At 40.1% G+C, this 22,624-nt stretch overlaps 2 protein-coding genes across 2 annotated transcripts in view; both read left to right on the top strand.

The window, feature by feature from the left end:
* Positions 1-9,294, top strand: part of LOC117952871 (follistatin-related protein 1-like) — a 21,489-nt gene extending 12,195 nt beyond the window's left edge. The window contains exons 3-11 of the mRNA XM_034885467.1: positions 469-570; positions 734-863; positions 2,649-2,681; positions 3,068-3,198; positions 5,176-5,294; positions 5,664-5,776; positions 6,462-6,572; positions 6,684-6,778; positions 8,433-9,294. Of these exons, the coding sequence (XP_034741358.1) occupies positions 469-570; positions 734-863; positions 2,649-2,681; positions 3,068-3,198; positions 5,176-5,294; positions 5,664-5,776; positions 6,462-6,572; positions 6,684-6,778; positions 8,433-8,474 (876 nt within the window). The 3' untranslated portion in view covers positions 8,475-9,294. The remainder of the gene's footprint in view (positions 1-468; positions 571-733; positions 864-2,648; positions 2,682-3,067; positions 3,199-5,175; positions 5,295-5,663; positions 5,777-6,461; positions 6,573-6,683; positions 6,779-8,432) is intronic.
* Positions 9,295-10,804: 1,510 nt separating this feature from the next.
* LOC117952953 (leucine-rich repeat-containing protein 58-like) lies at positions 10,805-17,190 on the top strand. Its single transcript, XM_034885624.1, has 4 exons — positions 10,805-11,517; positions 15,389-15,517; positions 15,663-15,940; positions 16,381-17,190. The coding sequence occupies exons 1-4, from the start codon at positions 11,060-11,062 to the stop codon at positions 16,572-16,574; spliced, it is 1,059 nt and encodes a 352-aa protein (XP_034741515.1). The 5' UTR covers positions 10,805-11,059; the 3' UTR covers positions 16,575-17,190.
* Positions 17,191-22,624: the final 5,434 nt, after the last annotated feature.

Below are 22,624 nucleotides of genomic sequence, written 5' to 3'. Positions count from 1 at the left end.
AAGTCATGGTCGTTTTAATTTATCATGCTGGTGAGGTAGCGCCACCTTGAGGGGAAATGTCATCAATCTTTGAAGGATGGCTCAGAGTTGACACGTGCATGCATCTTTTAAATTTGCTCAAATTAAAAGGTTCAAGAAGTAATTTATGTCAAATAAGATACACTTACAGTTGGATTTGGAGTTATGCAAGTATGTTAAATTATTTACCAAAATTAAAAAAAAAATGTAATGAGGAGTGGTGGAAAAGGTGTTGTGCAAAAAATAAATTCTAAATGATGGAAATATATATCTAGGGAGAATACCTATGGATAAATATGTGTTAGACCAAGTCATTCATGGGGGAAATGACACAAGTCAGGGTTTATAAGAGAGCAGTTATTTATGAATGACAATGACAGTTTCCGTTTTTGAGATATCTTGCTGCAATGGTATTTGTAAAGGGCCAACAATGTGTTTTCGTTCTTTCAGGAGCTGCAGAGCAAGAGCAAAGTGTGCGCCAATGTGTTCTGTGGGGCCGGCAGAGAGTGTGCTGTTACAGAGAAGGGGGAGCCCAGCTGTCTGTGTATAGAGGTAAGTGTTGGGATGGGCAGCTCTGCAGAGACCATGTGTCATTACTTACATCACTCAAGTAAGGAATAGTAATGTAAGAAGAAAAAAAGACATTCATCTTAAAAAAATAAATTAAATCTTCCCCTAGTTTTCACATCTCTCAACCTCCCGCTTTTTTTTCCAGAGCTGTAAGCCCCACAAGAGGTCAGTGTGTGGCAGCAATGGTAAGACCTACAGGAATCACTGTGAGCTCCACAGGGACGCTTGTCTGACGGGCTTGAAGATACAGGTGGCCCATGATGGACACTGCCATGGTACGAGCAGCAGCACATGACATTTTGGTTAAATCACGTTGAAACTTCTCTACTAGCTGAAAAGCCACCTATATATGTTATTCATATGTACTGTGTATGTATCATTTTGCAATTACCAAATGGCTCATTCAGTTTCTGTTTTAAATATGGAAAGGGTACACCAGTGCATTTGAGCGCTTCACCATCCATAAATAGCTGGCGGACAGAATGGGACCCCCTCTGGTCACCATGGTCCTCTTGTAACATCTGTGTCTGTCACTCTAAGTACTGGATAAACAGATACAAGATAGCAGCAAACAAGATGTCACTTTCTCTCACCCCAGTGACCAAAAAGAGTTGATATGAAGCTTTTCATTGTATCACACAATCTTTCTCAGCAGATGGAGTTTGCCCAGTGGTTATTGTATTGTAGATGTCCATTTCTCAACATCAATGTGTCTACCTCAAAGTTTAGATTGAAAGTTCCTTATCAACCTCTGTAGTAGTTTTATGAGCTGCTGTTACCAGGGTCACTTTTACAATCCCAGTAAATTACACCTCCAAGTGTTATATCATGTGTAATGTTATTAATAACTAAAAGTTACTCTTATCAAGGGCAATAAAGTGTTCAGGGACACTTTTTATAGAGGAGGTGCCAAATCGGAACAGGATAAAAGATGAGAGGACTTTTGATGGATATTTTAAACTTGTTTTACACATTGATGCTAGCTACATTGAATAAGTGAGAAACCGTGTAAAAGTTAAAAATACCCTTTTTTAATGCTATTGCTTTCTGATTCCTTACCAAAGTTGAGTAGTTAGGTGTGACAGAAACACAGACTTTAAACAACACTTGAGCAGGGACGACATTTTTTTCTCCTGATAACCATTGACCCAGCACTGATTCAATACCAATGCTCTCTTTTTTTCTAAATGTAATATACCTCAATGCATAGAACTCAATAGATTACTTTTTCTGTAAGATAATATAAGACCACAGACATCTTTGGAACTACAAACTGTGATGGGGGACTTCCATGACTGAATTGATCTAACTGGTTGTGGTTTGAGTTATTTTTTAAGGCCATTGACCAAAAAACTGCATTTATTGAAAATTGGTCAGTGTAAAGGTCAGTATTGACACCAATACCAATATGGCATATCAGATCAGTGCATCCCTTTGTCTGAGTGTTCTGAATTGGGGAGTCAGGGGTCAAATGCTCATTGGAAGCTCAAATACTAAAGCCAAACTTTGTTATTGTTTGGTTCTTTCAGCAATGGCCCCTTGTGGACACTAAGCTCTCATTTTTTATATCCCAACATGCTTTTCTATCCTTTTTTTGTCAGACATCACTTTAGATTAGATTTAGATTGAACCTGTCAAGTGCAGATAATACTGTACACACAGGCCGGTAGACTAGGGGGTTCGGGGGGTTTCAAAGAGTAGGCTGGCTACTGGAGGGTACATTAAATTGAACTGGTTGTGTGATCTCTGAACTAGCCGATATTTATGAAACTGATATGTGAGGTTAAAAAGACAACATATAATGTCACGCACACATCATGGCAGACTCTTGTCTCGGCCTTAACTTATCTATTAATGCATCTGATATAAGCGTCTTTTCTTGAGTGAACTTTCAATGCTCCCAGTGGTAGTAGTTGTGTCATACTTTCCTCTGCAGACCTTTGGCCAAGTGCTCAGAGACAGACAGTTTATCATCAATTATCTGAATCTAGTCAACAATGTTCAACTGATTTTTTTTTTTGCTTCAAATGTTATATTCTTTCTTGTTTAATCACCTGTAGAGAAGAAAGCAGAGCAGGCAGCTGCCAGCCCTGGTGAGTTTTTGTGTGTGTCTGTGTGTGTGTGTGTGTGTGTGTGTGTGTTTGTGTGTGTGTGTGTGTGTGTGTGTGTGTGTGTGTGCGCACTCTTGCTTGTATTGCATATATGTATTCATTCTTGTATATATTGTATGTATTCAGTTCTGCAGACTTGTGAACTTAATCTGTGGTTCACAGATTTGTTATTGGTTGGTCTGGTGTTAAGATTGGCTATTATGATAATAATATTGTACACTCCAATGGAAAGGACTTAAGGAACATGCTAATACTGACACACACACAAAAGGACAGGGGCCAATTGTGATATGGTCTGTAAGATAAATGTTACGCTTTGGATTAGTTATTAGTCCATTTGACCTATGGATATGTTCCCAACCCTGCAGTGGTTTGCTACGCTGCTGACCGCAATGAACTGAGGAGTCGTGTGGTCCAGTGGCTGCAGACTGAGGTTGTCCCAGATGGCTGGTTTGCCAAGGGATCCAACTTCTCTGACATCCTGCTCAAATACTTCAAGGTGGGCCTTTTTTCTCTGAACAGGACAGAATGGACCCATAGTCTCAATTAGTGCACACAATTGCTACTACACCATTCTTTATATAGAATACCCCAGTGTATTTATTTATATTTATAGGCATCCTCCAACCACCCTAATGCTTAAAGCTGTGTCTAATTATTTATTTCAAGCGTTTCAACTGATGGTTATAATTCTGTTTAATGAGATCCTGCAGAGGAGGACCCCTGCCGCTCTATGGGCTGACGTGAATAGCATTAAAGCAGAAGAGCAGATGGCTTTTATGAACAGTTTGTGTAAACAGCAGTTCCCCACCATACAAATATATTCATATTTTGAGGGTATACTTACCCTTAAGTTTATATAGCATCTCATGATCTCAAGGTCCAACTATTACTTTAACTATATTTATTACTGCCAAACTATTTCAAAAGCCTTGGCTGAGGTAGACCTGTTATATACTGTTCAGGTTCACACTTACACATACATTTATGCCTTAATGTTCAACAATACTTAATTTTCTCATACTGCCCATGGTGCTGCTGCTGCTGCTGCTGCTGCTGCTGCTGCTGCTGCACTTGGTTTCACCCTCTGTCTGAGACACTCTGTCAGACGGCCTGTCTTTTTAAGCCCGTCACCCGAAAATAGTCTGCTCTGATTGGTCAGCATTTCCAGATCTCCAGAGTCTGTGCATCTGTGATAGTGATAGGAAGAGTGTAATTTCAGTTTGGTAGATAACTAGGATCAGTTCTCTAAAAAGATTTGTACAAAAGATTTGTTCACTAAATCCTTCAGTGTTTGACCGGAGCTCTGACTGTAGTAACACACTCAATGAACTGAAGAATGTCTGAACGTTCAGCTCAGCTTGCTAGTCAACTGGGAACGGAGAGTAGTCATGTACCATTTGCAAACTGCAAGCTGGAGTCCTACCCTACATGTACAGCATGTTTATTTTGATGACACCTTATTATTATATAAAACATATGGGAATTGGTACTACTTCCTATTTTGAGAGACATGAGAGAGGTAAAAACAGTGTATAGTAAAAATAAAACTGAACGTTGTTGTTACCAGTCACAAACTGGCTTGGATTGGGCGATTTTGGCTCACAAGGGTTTCTTTTAGATTTCTTTTTATTTGAAGCTTTGGTCACATTGAAAACTGTGGTAGGCTCTTAATTTCTGGCGCCTTTTGAGCAAAAATTCCATAATAATCTTTCAGCATAATGTAATTAAAGTGGTCGAAGAGACAAAACTAAACTTCTGCACCTCCTCCTGGCTATGTAGTCTGTAGAAAATCAAGCCATCATTTTTATTTCCTATTGGCTGATCTGCGTATGCATTTCCTGTGTGACAAAAAAGGGAGATGAGCTGCAGGAAGAGTCTCACTTTACATTTGGGCGTTTTTTTTTTCATTCGACCCACTTGGGCTTCAATATATACATTATCATACAACATAATAGATATGACGAAAAATTTGAAAAATCATAATAGGCTACAATATAAATGTAATATGATCAATGAATACTCATTCATATAAACATGCATGCCAATGTGGCTGGTGTAGCTCAGTTGGAGGAGCGGGCGCACATATGTAGAGGTTTGCTCCTTGACACAGCAGCCACGGGTTTAACTCCAACCTGCGGCCCTTTGCTGCATGTCATTCCCCTTCTCTCTCTCTCGTCTTATTCTGTGCTGTGGAAATAAAGGTTTAAAAAAATAAACAAAAAAACACGAATGACAAAATGAATTCTTTATGTACCCACACGCATTTGACTAACCTGTCCAACAGTGAAAAACAATGAGTAACATTTCCAAGCACATGACAAATTGATCAAAATATAATGGGACCCCTGAAGATGTAATGTTATTATCAGGCAGTCTAAAAGTTCATTGTGAAATTTTAGTCTTATTGTTCATATTCTACTGTGCATGCATATCGTTAACCTTACCTCTCTCATGTCTGTCCATGTTTCTGTAGTCATATGACAATGGTGATTCTCAGCTGGACTCCTCAGAGCTGCTCAAATTCATCCAGCAGAATGACTCAGTTGTGGAGTTGCAGTCCTATGCAGACCAGGAGAGTAACAAGCTGCTCAGGTCCGTGTGTTTGTTTGTTTGTCAGTTTGCATGCTTACAAGAGTGTTTTTAAGGGCAGGGTGGAGTAAAAAAGGCTACTGTTTGCACTTTTCCCTATGGTAATGCTTGCACATACAGATCCAAATCTGCTGCTGTGCTATTTTAAGCTATGCAGCGAAAGTCATTGAACTCTATCTAAACAGCGCAGACTTTACTAAAGGCCTCCTGTGGGAGCCTGCGCTGTCATAAACACCTGTGCTCCATGGGATATAACACTCTAAACCAGTTATCATTTCTTCTGTATGCTTATTTTTTCAGCAATGTTCTGTTGCCAGTGTATGGACCATCAGATATTTATTAAATGTTTGCATGTATATTTGTGCTTCCCAGGAGCCTGTGTGTGGATGCCCTCATTGAGCTCTCTGATGAAAACGCAGACTGGAAACTGAGCTTTGATGAGTTCCTGAACTGCCTGAAGCCTGGCTTCAATCCACCAGAGAAGAGTGAGTACTTGTTTGTGTACTTTGACGTCACATAAAGTTACACATAGGTAGATATAGTATATAGCTTCTGTGAAATTAACTCACTCAGGCAATCCCAACACCCAGCAAACTGCTGGAAAATGCCTCAAATTGCTTTTCATACTAGTTTGAGTTTTCACTTCAGTCTGCTCAGTCATGTGATGTCCCATATATCTGGGACAAAGTTCACAGGAAGCATTGGCAACCGTTTTACATTTAGCTATGGAGCACTGAACTCTTGAGCTTGTCCAGACTCAAAGACACACACACACACAAACACACATACGCACAAATACACTCTTGGTTGAATTTGTGTACAGGATTTCTTTGGTCATGGAAATCAAGACCTTTAAGCCTGAAAGAAGATGATATGCATCTTGAATGTTTTGAAAATGTCTTGAATTGATTTAGTTATTTTAATCTCTGGCACACATGCTTGCTGTATATCCTGCTTAGCGGGGGTTGATGGTGACTTTCGATCAGTAACTTAAAACTTGTTACTTTCAAATGAAGCTACTAGAGTAGACTAATGATGTGGTATTTTGAAACACAAGCACTTGACAAGCCTTTGTCAAGGATTACAGTGTAATGCTGTTTCTATCATCATTCTGCCACAGTCTATTATCTGTGGTCTTGGCTGAATATTTTGCCATGTGTCTTTCTGCAGAATGCGCCTTGGAGGATGAGACATATGAGGACGGAGCAGAGACTCAAGTAGAGTGTAACCGATGTGTTTGTGCATGCGGTAACTGGGTCTGCACTGCTATGACCTGCACTGGTGAGTTGAAATACAAGATGTTACCTTTTTGCTATTTATTCTTTTGATCATTCTATTCACACACTCACACATTAAGACAAATGCCTCATGACCATTTTGTTATCGGTTTAGAAAAAACAGCAGCTGTGGATGAGTCAGCAGATGCTGGGGCGGAGATGACTGAGGAGGAGTGGAATCTCCGTGTGGCTGAGCTCAACAAGCACCAGGTATGTCCTTGCACTCTGAAAAGCCCTGTAAACAATACAAAATGTAACATACTAATCCTATCAATCGGTCAACATAAATCAGAATTAGTAGTATAGTCAAGATTTCCCTACAGAAAATGATAAATCATCTTTTAAAGTGTATTTTAAAGCTCCATCACTGCCCACTGCTCATAGGATTCCGCTTGGTTATGAGATCCATGACATGTCACTCACATGAGCCAACAAGTGTTTGTTTTTAGATTCCTTCAGGATATAACCTTGATTGTATGCATTGTGTTTCTGGACAAAGAGCATACGAATCAAATTCCTCAGCCAGCACAAAATATTTCACATGGGAATTGGTAGGGGTACATTTTTATGTGATTGTCTGAGAACCAATCTAACATAGCTCAGTGAGCAAGGGTATCAGCAGCTTTATGACTCCCGGCTTAAAACGTGAAACAGTAAATCCAAAGCTGGGAAATAAATAAATGTTTTATAAATTAGGTCAATAAAACTATGAAATGGATAGGAAATAGAAGGCAGATGGCAGAAGAAATAATCACTAACATTTTCCCTTTTATTTTAGATTTTAAAAAGGGATCTACTTAACTAAGATTTTGTGTAGATGATTCCAAATCATAACGTCATATAATCAGTTATTCCTAAGAGTGAATTATGTTACTTGTTACCATCCTCTTTATGCCTTGTGGCACATAAAGCCTTAAAGTGAATTATACATTGCTGGAATTAGGAAAACCAGCATCTAGCATTCTTAAAGGGGAACACAAATAACTTTACACATCAAAGTATGCTTACAGGACTTGTGAAGTACTACTGTGAAAATGGTTGTATCAAGCCTTTTTATGACTATAAGGGGAGTTGTGTGAAGTCAAAAAATTTGGCTGAAGTGATAAGTCAGCGCGGTTGGGGTTGAAAACTAAAAGTGTGAAAATTAAAAAATGTGGCGGTTTGGAGTTAGAAAGAAGTGAGCTTACAGGACCACTGTAGCCAAACTGTTGGGGGTCGAGTTGCATTGTGGGTAATGTAGGCACCAGGTTTTGACCCAGGTTTTGAAGTAAAAAGAATGTGTTGAAAAACAAAACAGTCCGTTGTGAGTGTGACAATGTTATAGGAGTGCAATGCTTAATTGAAGGATTACATATGTATTATGGACAAATATTGGAATAATGCTGCCAGTGTTCCTTCTAGTACCTCTATAGACAAATAATAGTGATCTAAAACCTCTCTAGCCTAAGAGTGAAGTTCTAGAACCAATTTCTATAACCTGACCTGAAAAGCTACATTTCTGGAACCTCTACATTCATGAAATTGTTTGGGCATGTCTACTCTTGTGTGTGTATGTATGTGTTTGCTTAAAGGGGTGAATGAAAGTATGAGGCTAACAATGTAGGACTAGGGCTCTGGCTTGAGGCCATGTACTCTGTACTCCAGAAGGGCAACTTATGATGCCATTGTACACAAATGTGGCTCTGTGGGAAAACGTTTGGAGTGATCAGGTGCACGCTAAATTCAGTCATAAGAACCTTGCTTCAAAATACAATGTTGCCTTAAATGGATCAAGTACTCAAGTGACATGTGTTCATCCAAAACCAAAAGCTTGTGATACTTATACAACTGTTTCTCTCAACTCTTTTTGTCGTTTATAATACAGGAAACAGTTCAGAAGATGAAGACCAGCACAAAGGAGGCCTAAAAAAGGACGAAATGAAGGAGAGGATGCATGTCATCCCCCTTCCTCCATACTTGATTGACCTTGCGGCCATGTGTGGTTATTAGACTGACTTTTTCATGTTTCTCTGCTATTTTAATTATTATACATGTTTTACAAGTGTTTGTGTTGATGTTTGTTAGATTCAGGGGCTATCAAAGAGTATTATAGGATTCCCTTGTGTTCAGTACTGTCATATTTGATTGTATTACTGCGCCTCTACATTAGCCCTGGGGCTATTTCTACGACAATCCATATATTTTTACAGTTATTATGAAAAAAAACTGTCAAGTTGTCACTGTTTTGGAATATGGAAGTCATTGTTTTATTGGAGTAGAGAGTTAGCTGACTACTTGACACCTAGTGCAGCACGTTTTACCAGCTTGGTTAAAAGGACCTGTTTTAAGAGGGTATAGCTACTAGTGACTTTCTTTTTTTTTTGCCATTTAGAACTGCCACCATAGGCCACTACTTGACCAATGCAATTGTCTTTTCTTTCTGTCTAGCTTTCTTAGGGTTTAGTTTATCACAAGCCTGAAATGTGTTTGTATCTTACTGCAAAGTATTAATTTTGCTGCAAAATAGTTTGCTTCTATGTACAATATGTTAATCGACTTGAGTTGGAACTCATCTTGTTCCCATGTTATGCTCAGGCAAGTCTCTCTGGTGCTTTTTATGTTAAACATTCTGAGACTTAAGACATAGTGGCCAAGCAATCAATATGGAGCAGCACAACTGCACCCAGATGAGACCGGATCTTTGAATATAGCATGATGAAAACTAAAACCAAAGTCTTAATGAAGTGTTTGAATGATGTACAAAATTCTCCAAGTAAAACATTACTTTGGACCCAGCAACAACACTATACCTGTGCTTTCAAAATCACTCTAACAGAAGGACTAGCCTCACTGTCAGCTAAAGTAGCATAGACGCATCAATAACTGGGTGCATTATTTGTGTGTGTGTGTGTGTGTGTGTTTGTGTGTGTGTGTGTGTGTGTGCGCGCGTGTGTGTGTGTGTGTGTGTGTGTGTGTGTGTGTGTGTGTGTGTGGAGAGTAGTTTGGTCTGTTTAATGTGTTTTACTTGTTTAAAAACCTGTCTCCTAAATTGGGAGTATTGACTAAAAAATCAGTGCCTTAGACCTGCAAAAAGTGTAGGTCTCTACCTTTGCCTGCAAGTAGGCAATTATGTCACGTGGCATAGAATGAATGAGTTTAGTTTAGCAGTAAACTAATGCTTTGTGAATCTATACCTGATAAATGTTTGTGTGAAAGTTGCATTAGTAGGTTCAAGCAAAATCTTCATATTTCACTAGAAGTGCTGAGACTGTAAGGAATATGTACGTATGTATGCCAATAAAAACCATACACCACCACACGTCTTTGTCCCTTTTTATGTGCATTCTTTCATCTGCCATTAGAATTCAATATTTTTGTATCAGGCGCTACACAGTGAAGTCTATGAGTACATTTCTCAATTGTGCACACAAAGTGATTTAAAGGCTCTCCAGTCAGCTAGTCAATGTGTATAGGATGTTTCCATCCCCGGCTTACAGCTCATTTGATGTCTTTGTCTCGAAACCCTAAAAGTTTCTCTCACATATATATACTCACTCTCTATATATTATTCAAATTAATTGGCATTTTTTAACAAAACGTATCAAGACTCACTTATATTGCCAATCGCCTTGCTTTTTTAACTAATATTTTTGTTTAATTTCTGTGTTTTTAAAAAATATTTTTATTTTGTTACCCCTGTGTTTGATATTGTGCTAATGCTTTTTATTGTGCTAAATATATATACATTTAAGCGACATACACTCTAGTATTGGTTGTAAGGGCCAGACAGTGCCCCCCCCCCCCACCACCACTAGAATGTGCCCTTATTCTCCTCAGAGTTCCGTAAACAGAATAGAGATGTGACAACTGGCATATGGTTAGATGTGAATACAGTGGGAAGAACCAAGTTATCCGGTTGCCTACCTTTTTCTTATTCTATGCACATCTTCAGCAGCGCATTGCGTAATGTAACAGAAGAGGGGTGTTGCGTAATGGCAGACCGCACTGGGCAGTTGGCATGATGGATTATTGGCCTTTATTATTCCGTTGTTGCACAAATGGAAAACAGCGCAATTAAACACGACAGCGTGGTATTGTACAGTTATAAAAGAAGTCAATAAACTGTGCCATAAATGTGTAACAAATCTCTCAATTAATACTTTGTAATATGACAGATTGGAAGACTAACCAATCAACGTTTGCGTGGGCGGGGTTTGTTTTAGAACGAGCCAATCTCTGAACATAGCAGCAAATATTCTCGTCAAAGAACGGCTGTGTTGTAGCAGAGTGACATTCGCACTCAATGTTGGTATATGTTGCTACAATAGCCTCTACTTAGTACTAAATTAGTGACCTAGATTTTCATTAGAAATGTGGTTAAATGTTACGGGCGGTAGTCTAGAAATACTTCCCTTCTCCGTGTCAAAAATAGACAAGTCCTGGAGCTAACCTACAGAAAAACTTCTGCAAAGATTTTGTTCAGAGTTTGAATTTTACGCTAAAATTGCCAACATGGAGATTCACGAAGGGGCAGCGGTAGCAAGCGACAGCGTGCTTGACTTTTCCCGTTTGAGTCTGACAACTTTCAACATTAACAGTATCAGCGAGAAGAGGAAAAGGGACACCAAGCAGCTCTACCTGAACTACAACAGACTAGTCTCGCTACCCTCGTCGGTCAGCCTTTTCTGCAACCTTGAGTTTTTGGACATAAGCAACAACGGGCTGTCGGCCATCTGTGAGGGCATTACGGGACTGACGAGGCTGAAAACCCTGGTAGCCAAGAACAACCGCCTGGACGAGTTTTCGCTGCCCAAAGAGTTTGGCTCTCTGCAACTGGAGGTGTTGAACTTTAGTGGAAACCGATTTGAGGAGATCCCACTTCAGTGTATGAAACTGCTGCGTCTGCAGTCGCTTTCCTTTGGCGGAAACAGACTGAAAAGCATACCTGAAGAGATAGAAAATCTAACCAGGTAGGTCATGGAGGGTAACGTCAGAAGCTGTCCTTATTAGCACCATTGGTAAATGTCCAAGTATCGTTAGCATGGCCAAGTATTAAGCAATATGGGGGGGTAGGCTTACTGTCAATTAATGTTAATGTGTACTTCTACTGTCTTTGTAGTTAACGTTAGTTGGCCATAATCGACGGTAAGCCATAACGTTAATACGTTCGATACGTTAATAATGGACCTGGTTGGTCAATGACAAAGGAAACTAAGCTTCCTTCCGATTCTGTTATTTTCCGTATTAGCCAACCTCGGAGTAAAATATCAAGTTTATACCAATGACAATGATGTTACCGTTATCCAGATTTTTTGTCGTCGATTTAGCTTGTGGTACGTTTCAGTCAACTGGTACATAGCATAGGGTGACCAAACGTCCTCTTTTGCCCGGACATGTCCACTTTTTACGTACTGTCCGGGGGAAGGGGGTTATACATTCATGAAAATGTCCTGTTTTTGGCTATCTTTCATGAGACCATAAGCGTGTACTTAAATTGACTGGCGCTTTGCACACAATACTACGGTATGTGGCGTCACGTAATTCCCGAGAGGCTGCTGCCTTGCGGGCGACTCTGTGAAGCGCACATACAGGAAGCAGATCAGGCAGCGGATCAGCATTGCACAGAAAATGCCGAAGCGTAAGTGCAGCTACACAGATGAACTGCAAAAAATATTTCCACGTACCGTCCCGGTCGGGACAAGTGGGAGGCCTAGTGCACCGTGTGCAAAGCTAACACATGTGTTTCAGTGTCTAATATAGACGCTGGAGATCTCAAAGCTCACATGGACACCGAAAAACTTTGTCTTATTACATTGAAAAGGACAGATTTAGTTGAAGCAGGATTTTGAAGCTGACACAGAAGAGGTCATATTTGGAACATTATTTCAATTTCATTTATTTATTTATTTGTTTGGTTATTATGTAGTTTTATATTGTTACAGGTTGTTGCAGATTTGATTTATTGCATAAGATATTTTTGTACCATTTGAGGCATAATGTTCATTAACTTCTGAGAAACCTCTGTCTTAAAATGTGTCTTGAGGCCAGCCGAGTGTCTTCCTTTTTGGAAATCAAAATATGGTCACAACATACCATGGAAACCATGTGATGTTGCAATGGTTACCTTCATTATTAAATGAATGCGTTTACATACAATTGGGGAGGGGGGGCTGCTGACTTGAACTTTTAACTGGCAACCCCCAGCCAATCAGAATTTATGTATAAGAATTTTAGACCTTTTAAACAATTGGTCGATTATTTGATTAGTCAACTCACATAAAATGAATGTGCTGTTTGATAAGTAATTGATCCGTTCAAGTCATTGGTCAAACAAATTGACATCCTGCTTTTTCTTTGTCTTATGTGACAATAAACTGTACAGCTGAAATAAAGCACATCAACAAAGGTAATCAAATATTTTGATAATTGATCAACAGTAAATAGTTTGGATCTCTTTGCACTGTGTAAAAATCAAGCAATCGCATAATTGAGAAAATAATTATCAGATGAAAATAATGGTTAGTTGCAGCACTACATCAACCACAATGTAGGCTAGTTAAAGTAATAGGTAAATGGCACAATGCCTATACTGAGCATACACTCACACATTAAGTGTTATCCCTCTGGCCATCTCGGCCTGGAGCCAAACATTAGTCCTTACCTTTGGTACATTGCAAAAGTTCACCCTGACATTTAAAGTGTTTGGTACAAGCCAGAGTCGGCTTTTATCTGTATGCTGCAGCTCACGCTCCTTATGGAAAGCTTTGAATTCTCTTGTCAGTTGTCTTGTAGAGAGTATTGTAAAACCACGTCAGCCATTCTTAACCTGCTGTTTTGCATGAGTCAAAGGAGTTGACCCACCTGGCAACAATATTTTTTAAAACTGTTTACAGTATCTATTTTACAGTCACACTCAGGCAACCTGTAGAATTGTATAAAATGTAATTTTAATACAAGTCAGTTTTTTTTCTCCCTATTCAAAATTGTATCATATTAATGGTGTTTCTCATACCACTTTTACATCTATCTGTATGTGTCATGATCATTTCCAGGCAGTTTATCTTGTAAAGATCATGATTCATAGTGTGTGCAGGATAATTGCTCCCTAATAATTGCTGTTCCAGTAACCACAGACTAGTTTTGGAGATATACAAAACTAACAGTAGTTGCTAATGACAGGAAGTGCAGCTTCAAATGCAGAGGACCAATCAGTTTTTCTCTGTTAGTGTCATAAAGCATACTTATTTTGAATCACAAAAGACTTACAGTCTAAGGCCTTGTCCACACACATTTAAAAAAAGAGGGTTTTTCTTTGTTCTTTGTGAAGACAATCCCGTCCACACATACAGTTAAGAAAAGTCTTTGCCCACATAAAAATGCAATTAGCACACCCAATTGAAGGGCTGTCGGGAGAATGCCAAGCCAAAAGGATGCAATATAACCCCAGTTGTACGAAGAAGATGTTGACCAATCGGAAGCCTGAAAAAAAAGCTGTAACTATACAACAACCCACCAACTTGAAATCCGAAGCTCCAAGACTGGCAATGTGGCGCTGGGGGGGGGGCAAAGTTGGATTATGTAGCAGTGACCTCTGTAACACATACTCACACCTCTGTTTTTAACAACACAATTCAAAAAATCCTGCTTTCAAGCATGTTGCCTTCACTATTTTTGCCACATCTGCCATTACGAGAAGCGATGCCTCCTTTGTGATACCTCACAAAGAAGATAGCAGCGCACACTCTGACGTTACAAGCTTAAAACTCTGTTTTCCATGTCCAGCGTTTCTAAAAGACTTCAACCTGGCTCCAAAACCTCCATTCAGAGTGACCTAAAACATAGTTTGTGTGTGGACGAAAGGCAGAAACGCGCGCAAAAAGGAATTAAAAAATACCCATGGACTTGTAGACTAGGCCTAAGCATGGGTGAATACTATTTAACTACCTGTTATAATATGTCTTGATTTATTTAGAGAAGAAACCTTGACCCAGTGTGTTTTGTATGGAATGGCCCAGGACAAAGGCTTAAATTGTGAGCTTTCTATATTGTCCCTGATACACACCATAACTTTCCTTTCCATATCTGGTGGCTGATTTGTGTCAGTGCGCAGACCCTAAAGGTCTCAGTTCCCTTTACAGAGGGGGCTTGCTCAGTGCTTAGCCACCAAGGACAGTATAATGGCTTCCTGTCTCGCCGTCGCTGTGTCATCAGTTCCAGCAGGCAGATGGCCTGACTGCTTACTTTTGCTGACCAGCCATACATTGCTCTCTCCCTGTCTCTGTTTCACTCCCAATTACCACCCTGTGTACGCCATACCGCCATTAACCGACCAGGGTCCTTTGTTGTCTTAATGCTCGTTTTGATTTTACTGTTGTCTAAAATGTAATTTTTTTAATTTGTTATAACATCAATACAAATGAAAATGTGCAAACGTATATTATATTTGCACACTTTTTCCTAGATAAATGTGTCTACTGTACAAAAACAAAACTAAGAATCTAAGATGATTTTTGGACTTTCGAGTGCATGCACACACTCTTTAGCATGAGACGGTGCATCTTCAGCTCCCCCTTGTGGTATGTATTAGTTTTAACTTGGGGTCACTCAGCTTTGTTGGCTAGAACAATTCCCTTTTAGAACATCTGTACCTATTATGTATAAACATGGCTACATTGACACTGCAGCAAATTTTATTACAAACTGCAAAAATTGAAGGTGGAAAAAAGTATTCCCTTTTAAATTTTAGATCGCATTAGATAATAGCATCTAGAACAATGTGTGAGATATTCTGTACTTGACTTAAACATAGCAAACTCAAAATTGACTTTTTTGTTCTGTTAGTCTGGAGCTGTTGTATCTGGGTGGAAACCTCATCACCGCCATTCCTCCAGAAGTGGCTAACCTGCCCTACCTCAGCTACCTGGTCCTATGTGACAACCGCATCCAAAGTGTCCCCCCGCAACTCACCAGGTAACTGCACATACACCACCACTATCTTACTAGTGTAACTTGCATTAAAAAGCTATATGTTAATGTACGACTTATTTTAAAATGGCACATTCCCGTAGTCTTGTTTTGTTGTTGTTGGTGAAATCCTTTCTCTGTCTCACTTCAGGCTCCACTCTCTGCGATCTTTAAGTCTCCACAACAACTTGCTCACTTACCTGCCGAGGGAGATCCTCTGCCTGGTGCACCTGCAAGAGCTTAGTCTCCGTGGCAATCCACTGGTGGTGCGCTTTGTCAAGGAGATGACCTACGACCCTCCGTCACTGCTAGAGTTGGCAGGACGTACAGTCAAGAGCCGAAATATTCCCTACTATCCATACGACTTGCCGTCAAACCTGCTGCGCTACCTAGACCTGGCTAGCAAGTGCCCCAACCCCAAGTGTGCCGGTAAGACCCTTTCTTTCACTGAAGAGAATGCACAGATTTATGTTCTTTTTTTAATTCTATGACATGTTAAGATTTTTCTTTTAGCTCTGTCCTTTTTCCACCAATATGTGAAAACGCATGGATTTTCAACCTTTTTTGGCCTGTGACCCCATTAAATGAGGAATTCCTCACTAGAAACACCTTTGTTTTGTCCCGTGACCCCTTATATGGGTGCCTATCCCCAGGTTGGGAACCACATATCCCGGTTTTGTGTTTCCCTTTTACTTTTTCTTACCTGGGTGTACAGCTAACAGTTTATGATGATGATGTAATGTATGAATATTGTTGTGCTATGTTGATAGCATTCATGTGCATACATATATCTGCACAAACTAATTTAAGTCACTGACCTGCAACTTGAACCTGGCTTTGTTTTTCCTGTTACTCTCTACTGTCTCCAGGCGTCTACTTTGATTCCTGTGTGCGGCAAATAAAATTTGTGGATTTCTGTGGAAAGTACCGGCTGCCCCTCATGCACTACCTGTGCTCCCCAGAGTGCACCTCTCCCTGCAGCTCCAACCCCCAGAGTGATGCGGAGTCGGAGGAAGAGAGCAGCGTGCCTGCTTACCGCCTGCAGAGGGTGCTTCTGGGATAGTATGACATGGAGCAGCCTCTGACCCTTTGGACGAGTCAGTCTGTCACCGTGTTTAACATTTGTACAGATATGAACTTGGCCGTCAGACTTTACTGCACACATGCCTTATTTGCACTGCATGGTTCAGCTCAACTTGACTCCACTCAACTCACTGTTGGTACCAGGTGCTTTTCTCAATTTGTTTTCCGCTGCAGATAGTACCCCCTCAGTCTTGGCAGCATACTCAGCTGATTGCCATAGCAATGCCGTGTAAAGCTGCCCTGGCCGGTCATCTTCAATGCGGCGCTTGTAGATCTTTTCATTGGAAACAATGTCTGCACTTCATCAATTGTACAGCGTAGTGAACAAAGTGTACAGCGTAGTTTTGTGGACTGCCATTTAAAAAAAATATGGGGCGAGTGAATAAAGAAATTGCAGTCGCTATTGACGGCTGCTTGGCTGTAAGGCGGGTTTTTGCTGTTAGTGACAGTTCTCTCTGACCAATCAGTGATGTGCAGTGTTTTAATTCCACTTTCTAGTATCGGCTCAGCTCTCTTGGAACCATACCAAGGTGGTACCAAAAAAGTACCAGGTACCAGGTACTACTCACAACTTTTGCAAATGAAAAACCAAAAAAGAGCAAGTTGAGTATAGCCGTACCATGCAGTGGAAATGTGGCAATAAACACACATACACACACAAACAGTCAGTCATCCTGTGTGGCTGTACGGAGACCGGCTTCCTCGTGGTGTTCTGAAAACGCGTTAACTTCCACTTTTATGAGACTTTCTCTTACAACACATCACTCACGTAACATGAGTTAAGGAAAGCTTACATTTCCCATGTAGCCATGCAGGTCCACAGTCCCTCAGTGCTGGTCTCATCGTCCAGTATAGGAGAGCATTTGAAACTCAGTGAAGACTAATGGAGCGGCAGGGTTCTTTTCCTTTTTCAGGGCAGCTTACTTTATCTTCCATACCACACTTTGTGCTTCTTAGTAGCAACAGCATGTTATCCAACATTTTCTCAATGTTTGGATATGAACAATGTAGTTTTTTTTTCATCCAGATACTGATGACACACAGATTTAATTTTACCAGGCAAGCTTCAAAACTGTTCAAAAAATTGTTTTAAGAATTTTTAAATATGTATGCAGAAAATGTATCATTAGTTTTACACAAACTGTGTAAAACTGTGTTGATTGTGTGGTCCTGCTGGACAAATGTTTTGTGCAATTAAGCTTTCCCACACAATGTAAAAAAAAAAAATCAAGATTTATCTGGTTTTGTGTGCACACTAGCCTTACACATTTTTGCCATGTTGGCATAGTTGTTTAAAATTAATCCCGAATATGGTTTATGAAAGTACGTGGATGAAAGCCTGTCCAGTTACTCACATAAAGTGGGTATGGGGTGGACCAGGGAAAACCACTCTGTGTTGGCACGGAAACAGTAGCTGTTAAGCAAAACACAGTGGCAGCCTTCATGTTTATGTTCAGCGCTTTCAGTTTTCTCTAAGTACAAGAGTAATATGTTGGAGTGAATAGAGCCCACAGTTAGATATTGTATTTCTGAATTGATTCTTTTTGAGACAGAATCCTTAATTTCTAACAGGAAATGGATGTTTCTGTTCCTGGTTACACTTGTGCTCTGCCCTCTTTGTGTGGAAAGCTGGGAGATGTTATTAGCCTCCCAGGAAGGTTTTGTCAATGAGCGAGGATGTAAAATAACTGGCTTATCATTATACCTTATGTTTAGAAATCAGAAAAACGCTCCTCTGTGTTACAGTAACACCTATACTAGAGCATGTAAGTGCCTTACTAATCGTGATAGAGTGAAACAGAGTATGCAGAAATGTGATATATGCCCCCTGAAATGTGACAAGAGTAACATTATGAATTAAAGTCATTTTCTAATTGATTTTTGTATTCTGCTTAACTTTACAAGTAATCTTTTTATAACAAAACGAAGTACTTTTATAGAAATAATTTTTCAAATGTTAAACAGTACATATTTAAATGACCTGCAGAATAGATGGCACTTGAACAGAAACTATATTAAGAGAAATTAATTGTATTTACTTGTACCCCATTCAGATAATGTAAGTAGGTTGTACAGTATATAATGGCAATAATAAAGACGGATTATAATATCTTTCAAATGTGTTTGTATTGTGGCCTTTTGTGATTTGTTTAGTGTTTTAGGAGAATTTAGGAATTATTTATATTTTACGGTTTAACCTTTTTTAAGTTTCCATCGCATTAGAAGTTTTTAATGCCAGTTGCTAAGGCAAGATATTTATGAATAGAATAGAATGGGGTTATTGTGCACAAAAGATGCACAACAACTATTGAAGAGTTTGAAGTGTGCTAATCCATAAACCAATCACTCCAAATTTGCACATGAAGGTGAATTGATTCTCGAGGCTGAACACTGACAGACCTCTCCTGTAACCTCGAACCAAGAGCTGCCAGGGCGAGTGCGTTCTGCTAATCCTTTAACATCACCTGCCAAGAGCCACTAACTACTGTTTCTTCTTCTCTCATCTCTTTTCACACTTCCTATCTCAGCATCTCATTAAATTCCTTTGCACCTCACTGTTTCTTTCAGTCTGGCTGGCAAGGATGGTGCTTTGGGTTTCATATAATCCGTTTGTTGAAAATGGTTCTTGACAAAGACACAGCAGGGTTCCAGTTTTTTCTTTCCCTTTCTTTTTCACTGCGTTTAAAACACGTGCATATAGAGCCTGTCTACCAACAACAGGCACCTAGTAAACTATCGGCGCATTGTGTGGAACAACGTTACGTCGCTTGTGTGCAGATGTACTTACACTCTGCATGTTTTTGTATGTTTGACAGGAGGATGCTTTCACAAATGCAACCATGAAGAACTGGAAGCAAGGAGTTGTGACTAGCAGATGAGGTCTCACAATGCTGTCCCTGGTTAAGCCCTCTGCAAGGTCAATGTCATACATCTTGTTTCCTGTTGTACTTGAGGATTAATTCCATTATATCATGTTTAAGGTTGCTGGATTTTATGGGGCCACTCGACTCACAGTGACAGTGAACAATACATTGCACCCGTTTGGCAGGTGATCTGCAGATCTAAGAACAAAGTTCTTTGACATACGCTGTTTTTGATAGTCTAAGCCTCTTATCACCCTCAGGTCAAAGGCATACCCGCTCATATCCGCTCACCCGATGTGCATTTACATGCATGCCAGACCTCAGACATGACGAGTTTCAAATTTACACTCAGTTGAGCCTTTACACGCGGCAGCCAGACGCGCTGCGGATGCCCTTACAACAATCAGACGTTGTCTTCAGAGTTGCACTGCTAATCCTACAAGGAGAAAGGCCAGTTGGAGCCCAGAGCAATGACGAGGTGGGGGAGGTGATCACAGGGGGAAAGAAAAGAAGTGGTTGGCGAATAATCCACCGCTGTGTTAACACTTGATTGCTATGGTGAATAACTTGAAGCTTTGAAAAATGTATGCTGTCTCAGTCACTCTTGACCCAACATCATTCCCGTATTTATTCATCTAAACAAACTCTTTGACATTGTAATATCCTCACAATGTAAGAAAATGTGCTCCAGCTGTGCGATTATTTATGGACATTTTTACACAGTGATGGTATAGAAGCAGACAAGAAAAATTTGAGGAGAGAATAGGAAGGGTAACCAGAGATGTTGCAGTACATATATATGTAGCCTCTTGTGGTGGAGGATTAGGGCCAATGTGAAAAAATTAATTTGAGTTCTGAGTTTAAAGGGAGAATTCTGAGGGGAAAAAAGTCTGAATCAGAATTCTGAAAAAGAGTTTTAAAAAAACAAAAAAACTTAAAAACAAAACAAAAAATTCACATGTGGCTCTAATCTTCTTCCGTAGCCCGCAGACCTCTGTGACACCAAGGGTGTAACATTTTTAAATTGACCACACTGCAAAAGAAGAAAAAAATAAAACTGTTGCATTTTTTTCTTTCCCTGAGGGTTCAACTTCAATCTTCTTCAGCTTTTCCTTGAACTTAAATTGCATCTTTGCTCGCCTGTCGTGGAGATTACACATCAAACTGATGAGAGACAAGAACTGTGGTTGAAAATCGTGGGAAAAGCTAGGAAGCCAAACCCTGATTTTGTCTAACTGTTGTTTAAAGTTCCAGCTTGTTGGTGTACCTTAAGTTAAAATCTTTTTTACAACATGATGAACAGACTTTCACACTCAAATCATTGTTAAACTTTTAACAAACTGAAGAACGCAAAGTCTCACGGTTAGGTACGACTTCAACTTAAATACTTTAAAGCATGTTTAATCAATATCTTTAGTTCATTAGCTGGTTGCATTGTCTGTCTGCATGTAGCAGCTAATGAGACAATATTCTTCTCAGATGTTAATGGTGATCAAAACAGAACTCAAATTAGATGGAATTATCGTGTACACACACAGCTCCAAATAACAGCTGATGGTGCTCTTTGTCTGAAATAACTTCACCATATTTCAGTGTCCCTTGCCTCAAAGTGGCCAAAACAAATTACAATTTTAAGTAAATTCTTGATATATTATACTTTCTGGTGTAATATATTAAACTGCGTACAATCTTTCAACTCATTCTCAAGGGGGGTCACCTAGCACTTCATTTGGCAGTTTTTGCATCACCAGTTTCTATGCTGCTTTTTCCCTACTTAAACTCTAAAATAAATGTTGAAAGCCCCCCCCCCCCCCCCCCCCCCCCCCCCCCCCCCCGCACACACACATTTATTTATCATTGCTTTTGATAGAAGCACCACTGGAGCCTGCAGGCCGGCTTTGATCCAGTGCTGCTAATCCAGGTCTATAGCAACACCGCAGGAGGAGCTGCAGCCTTTCAGAGAGGGATTTGTCTTTGGGTATGTTAGTGGGCAAACCTGGGCATGCCACAGGGGAGCGTCCTGGCTCTGGCAAGGACAGTGTAGGGCTGGAGCGGGGGGGGGTGGAGATGCTTCACACACTGAACAATGTATTTACACCCACACAGTTTCAAACACTACAGAATAGTGGGACTGGATGGCAGTGTGGTCTAATGTTGATTCACGGCTGCAGATGCTTCCACGTCAGGAAACGGGGCTGCTGCCTGTCAGGAGTGGTTCAACAGGAAATGGTGTGTCACCTGCTTAAAAGCTTTGCTTGTTATTTATTTTGGTTGGTGGACCTCCAGTCGATACATGTGCACAATATGGCTGTCCAGAAACAGATGGTGACTGTTTGTGACAACTGTATTTGTTAATTAGAACATCTTAATGTTAGACTTGATCCCGGTAACCTCAGTAGAACAACATGTGTCCGGTTCCATCCAGTTCTTTGACTCCTGCTTTTTGAGTTGCAGCTCCGTGTCCCCAGATGAAATATTTAAACTCCTGGTAACCTGAGCTTCGGTGTAGTCCACCTGCCACTGGTGCGGTCTATCTTGAACCTGATCTTGAGGGAAACCTGAGAGTGATTGCCACGCTTTGGATGTAACAGAGCTGACAACAGTTTTTTGGTTCTTCAGCGGGGGTGCTAACCTGGTGTTATTTGATCTGAAAGCACAAGTTAGTTAGTTAGTTAGTTAGTTAGTTAGTTAGTTAGTTATAGGCTGTTTTCTTTATACAGATTTCCCTATTTCTGTTCCTTGATTCCATTGATTATACAATTTTAATCAATCCATATCAACAGAGGATTCCACTAGTTATAGCCTACATTTAATAAGATAGTTGTGACAATTTCACTAACCTGACTACATAAATGCTTTATGTGAATGATTGTGATCCTTAACCTGAGGTGGGATCGCTTCCAGCTCTTTACAGATTTTACACTAAAAAGTATTTTATCGTTTTTATACAATAAAATTCTTCATACTGGACTTTCTAACTGGGCTGTGTGTGTGCGTGTGTGTGCGTGTGTGTGTGTGTGTGTGTGAGTGTGACACTGAATGGTGGGGTTGGTGACTAGATGAATTAACATCTATATGTTCTCTTCCCAGTTCCCCACTTGCAGCTATCAGTGGTGGTGACACTCCCTCATCAGGAATGACCCTGTATGTGTAGGCTCACCACTAT

Source organism: Etheostoma cragini, chromosome 11 (genome assembly GCF_013103735.1).
Source record: "Etheostoma cragini isolate CJK2018 chromosome 11, CSU_Ecrag_1.0, whole genome shotgun sequence".
Taxonomy (NCBI): Eukaryota; Metazoa; Chordata; class Actinopteri; order Perciformes; family Percidae; genus Etheostoma; species Etheostoma cragini.
This window is presented reverse-complemented; position numbering and strand designations above follow the sequence as displayed.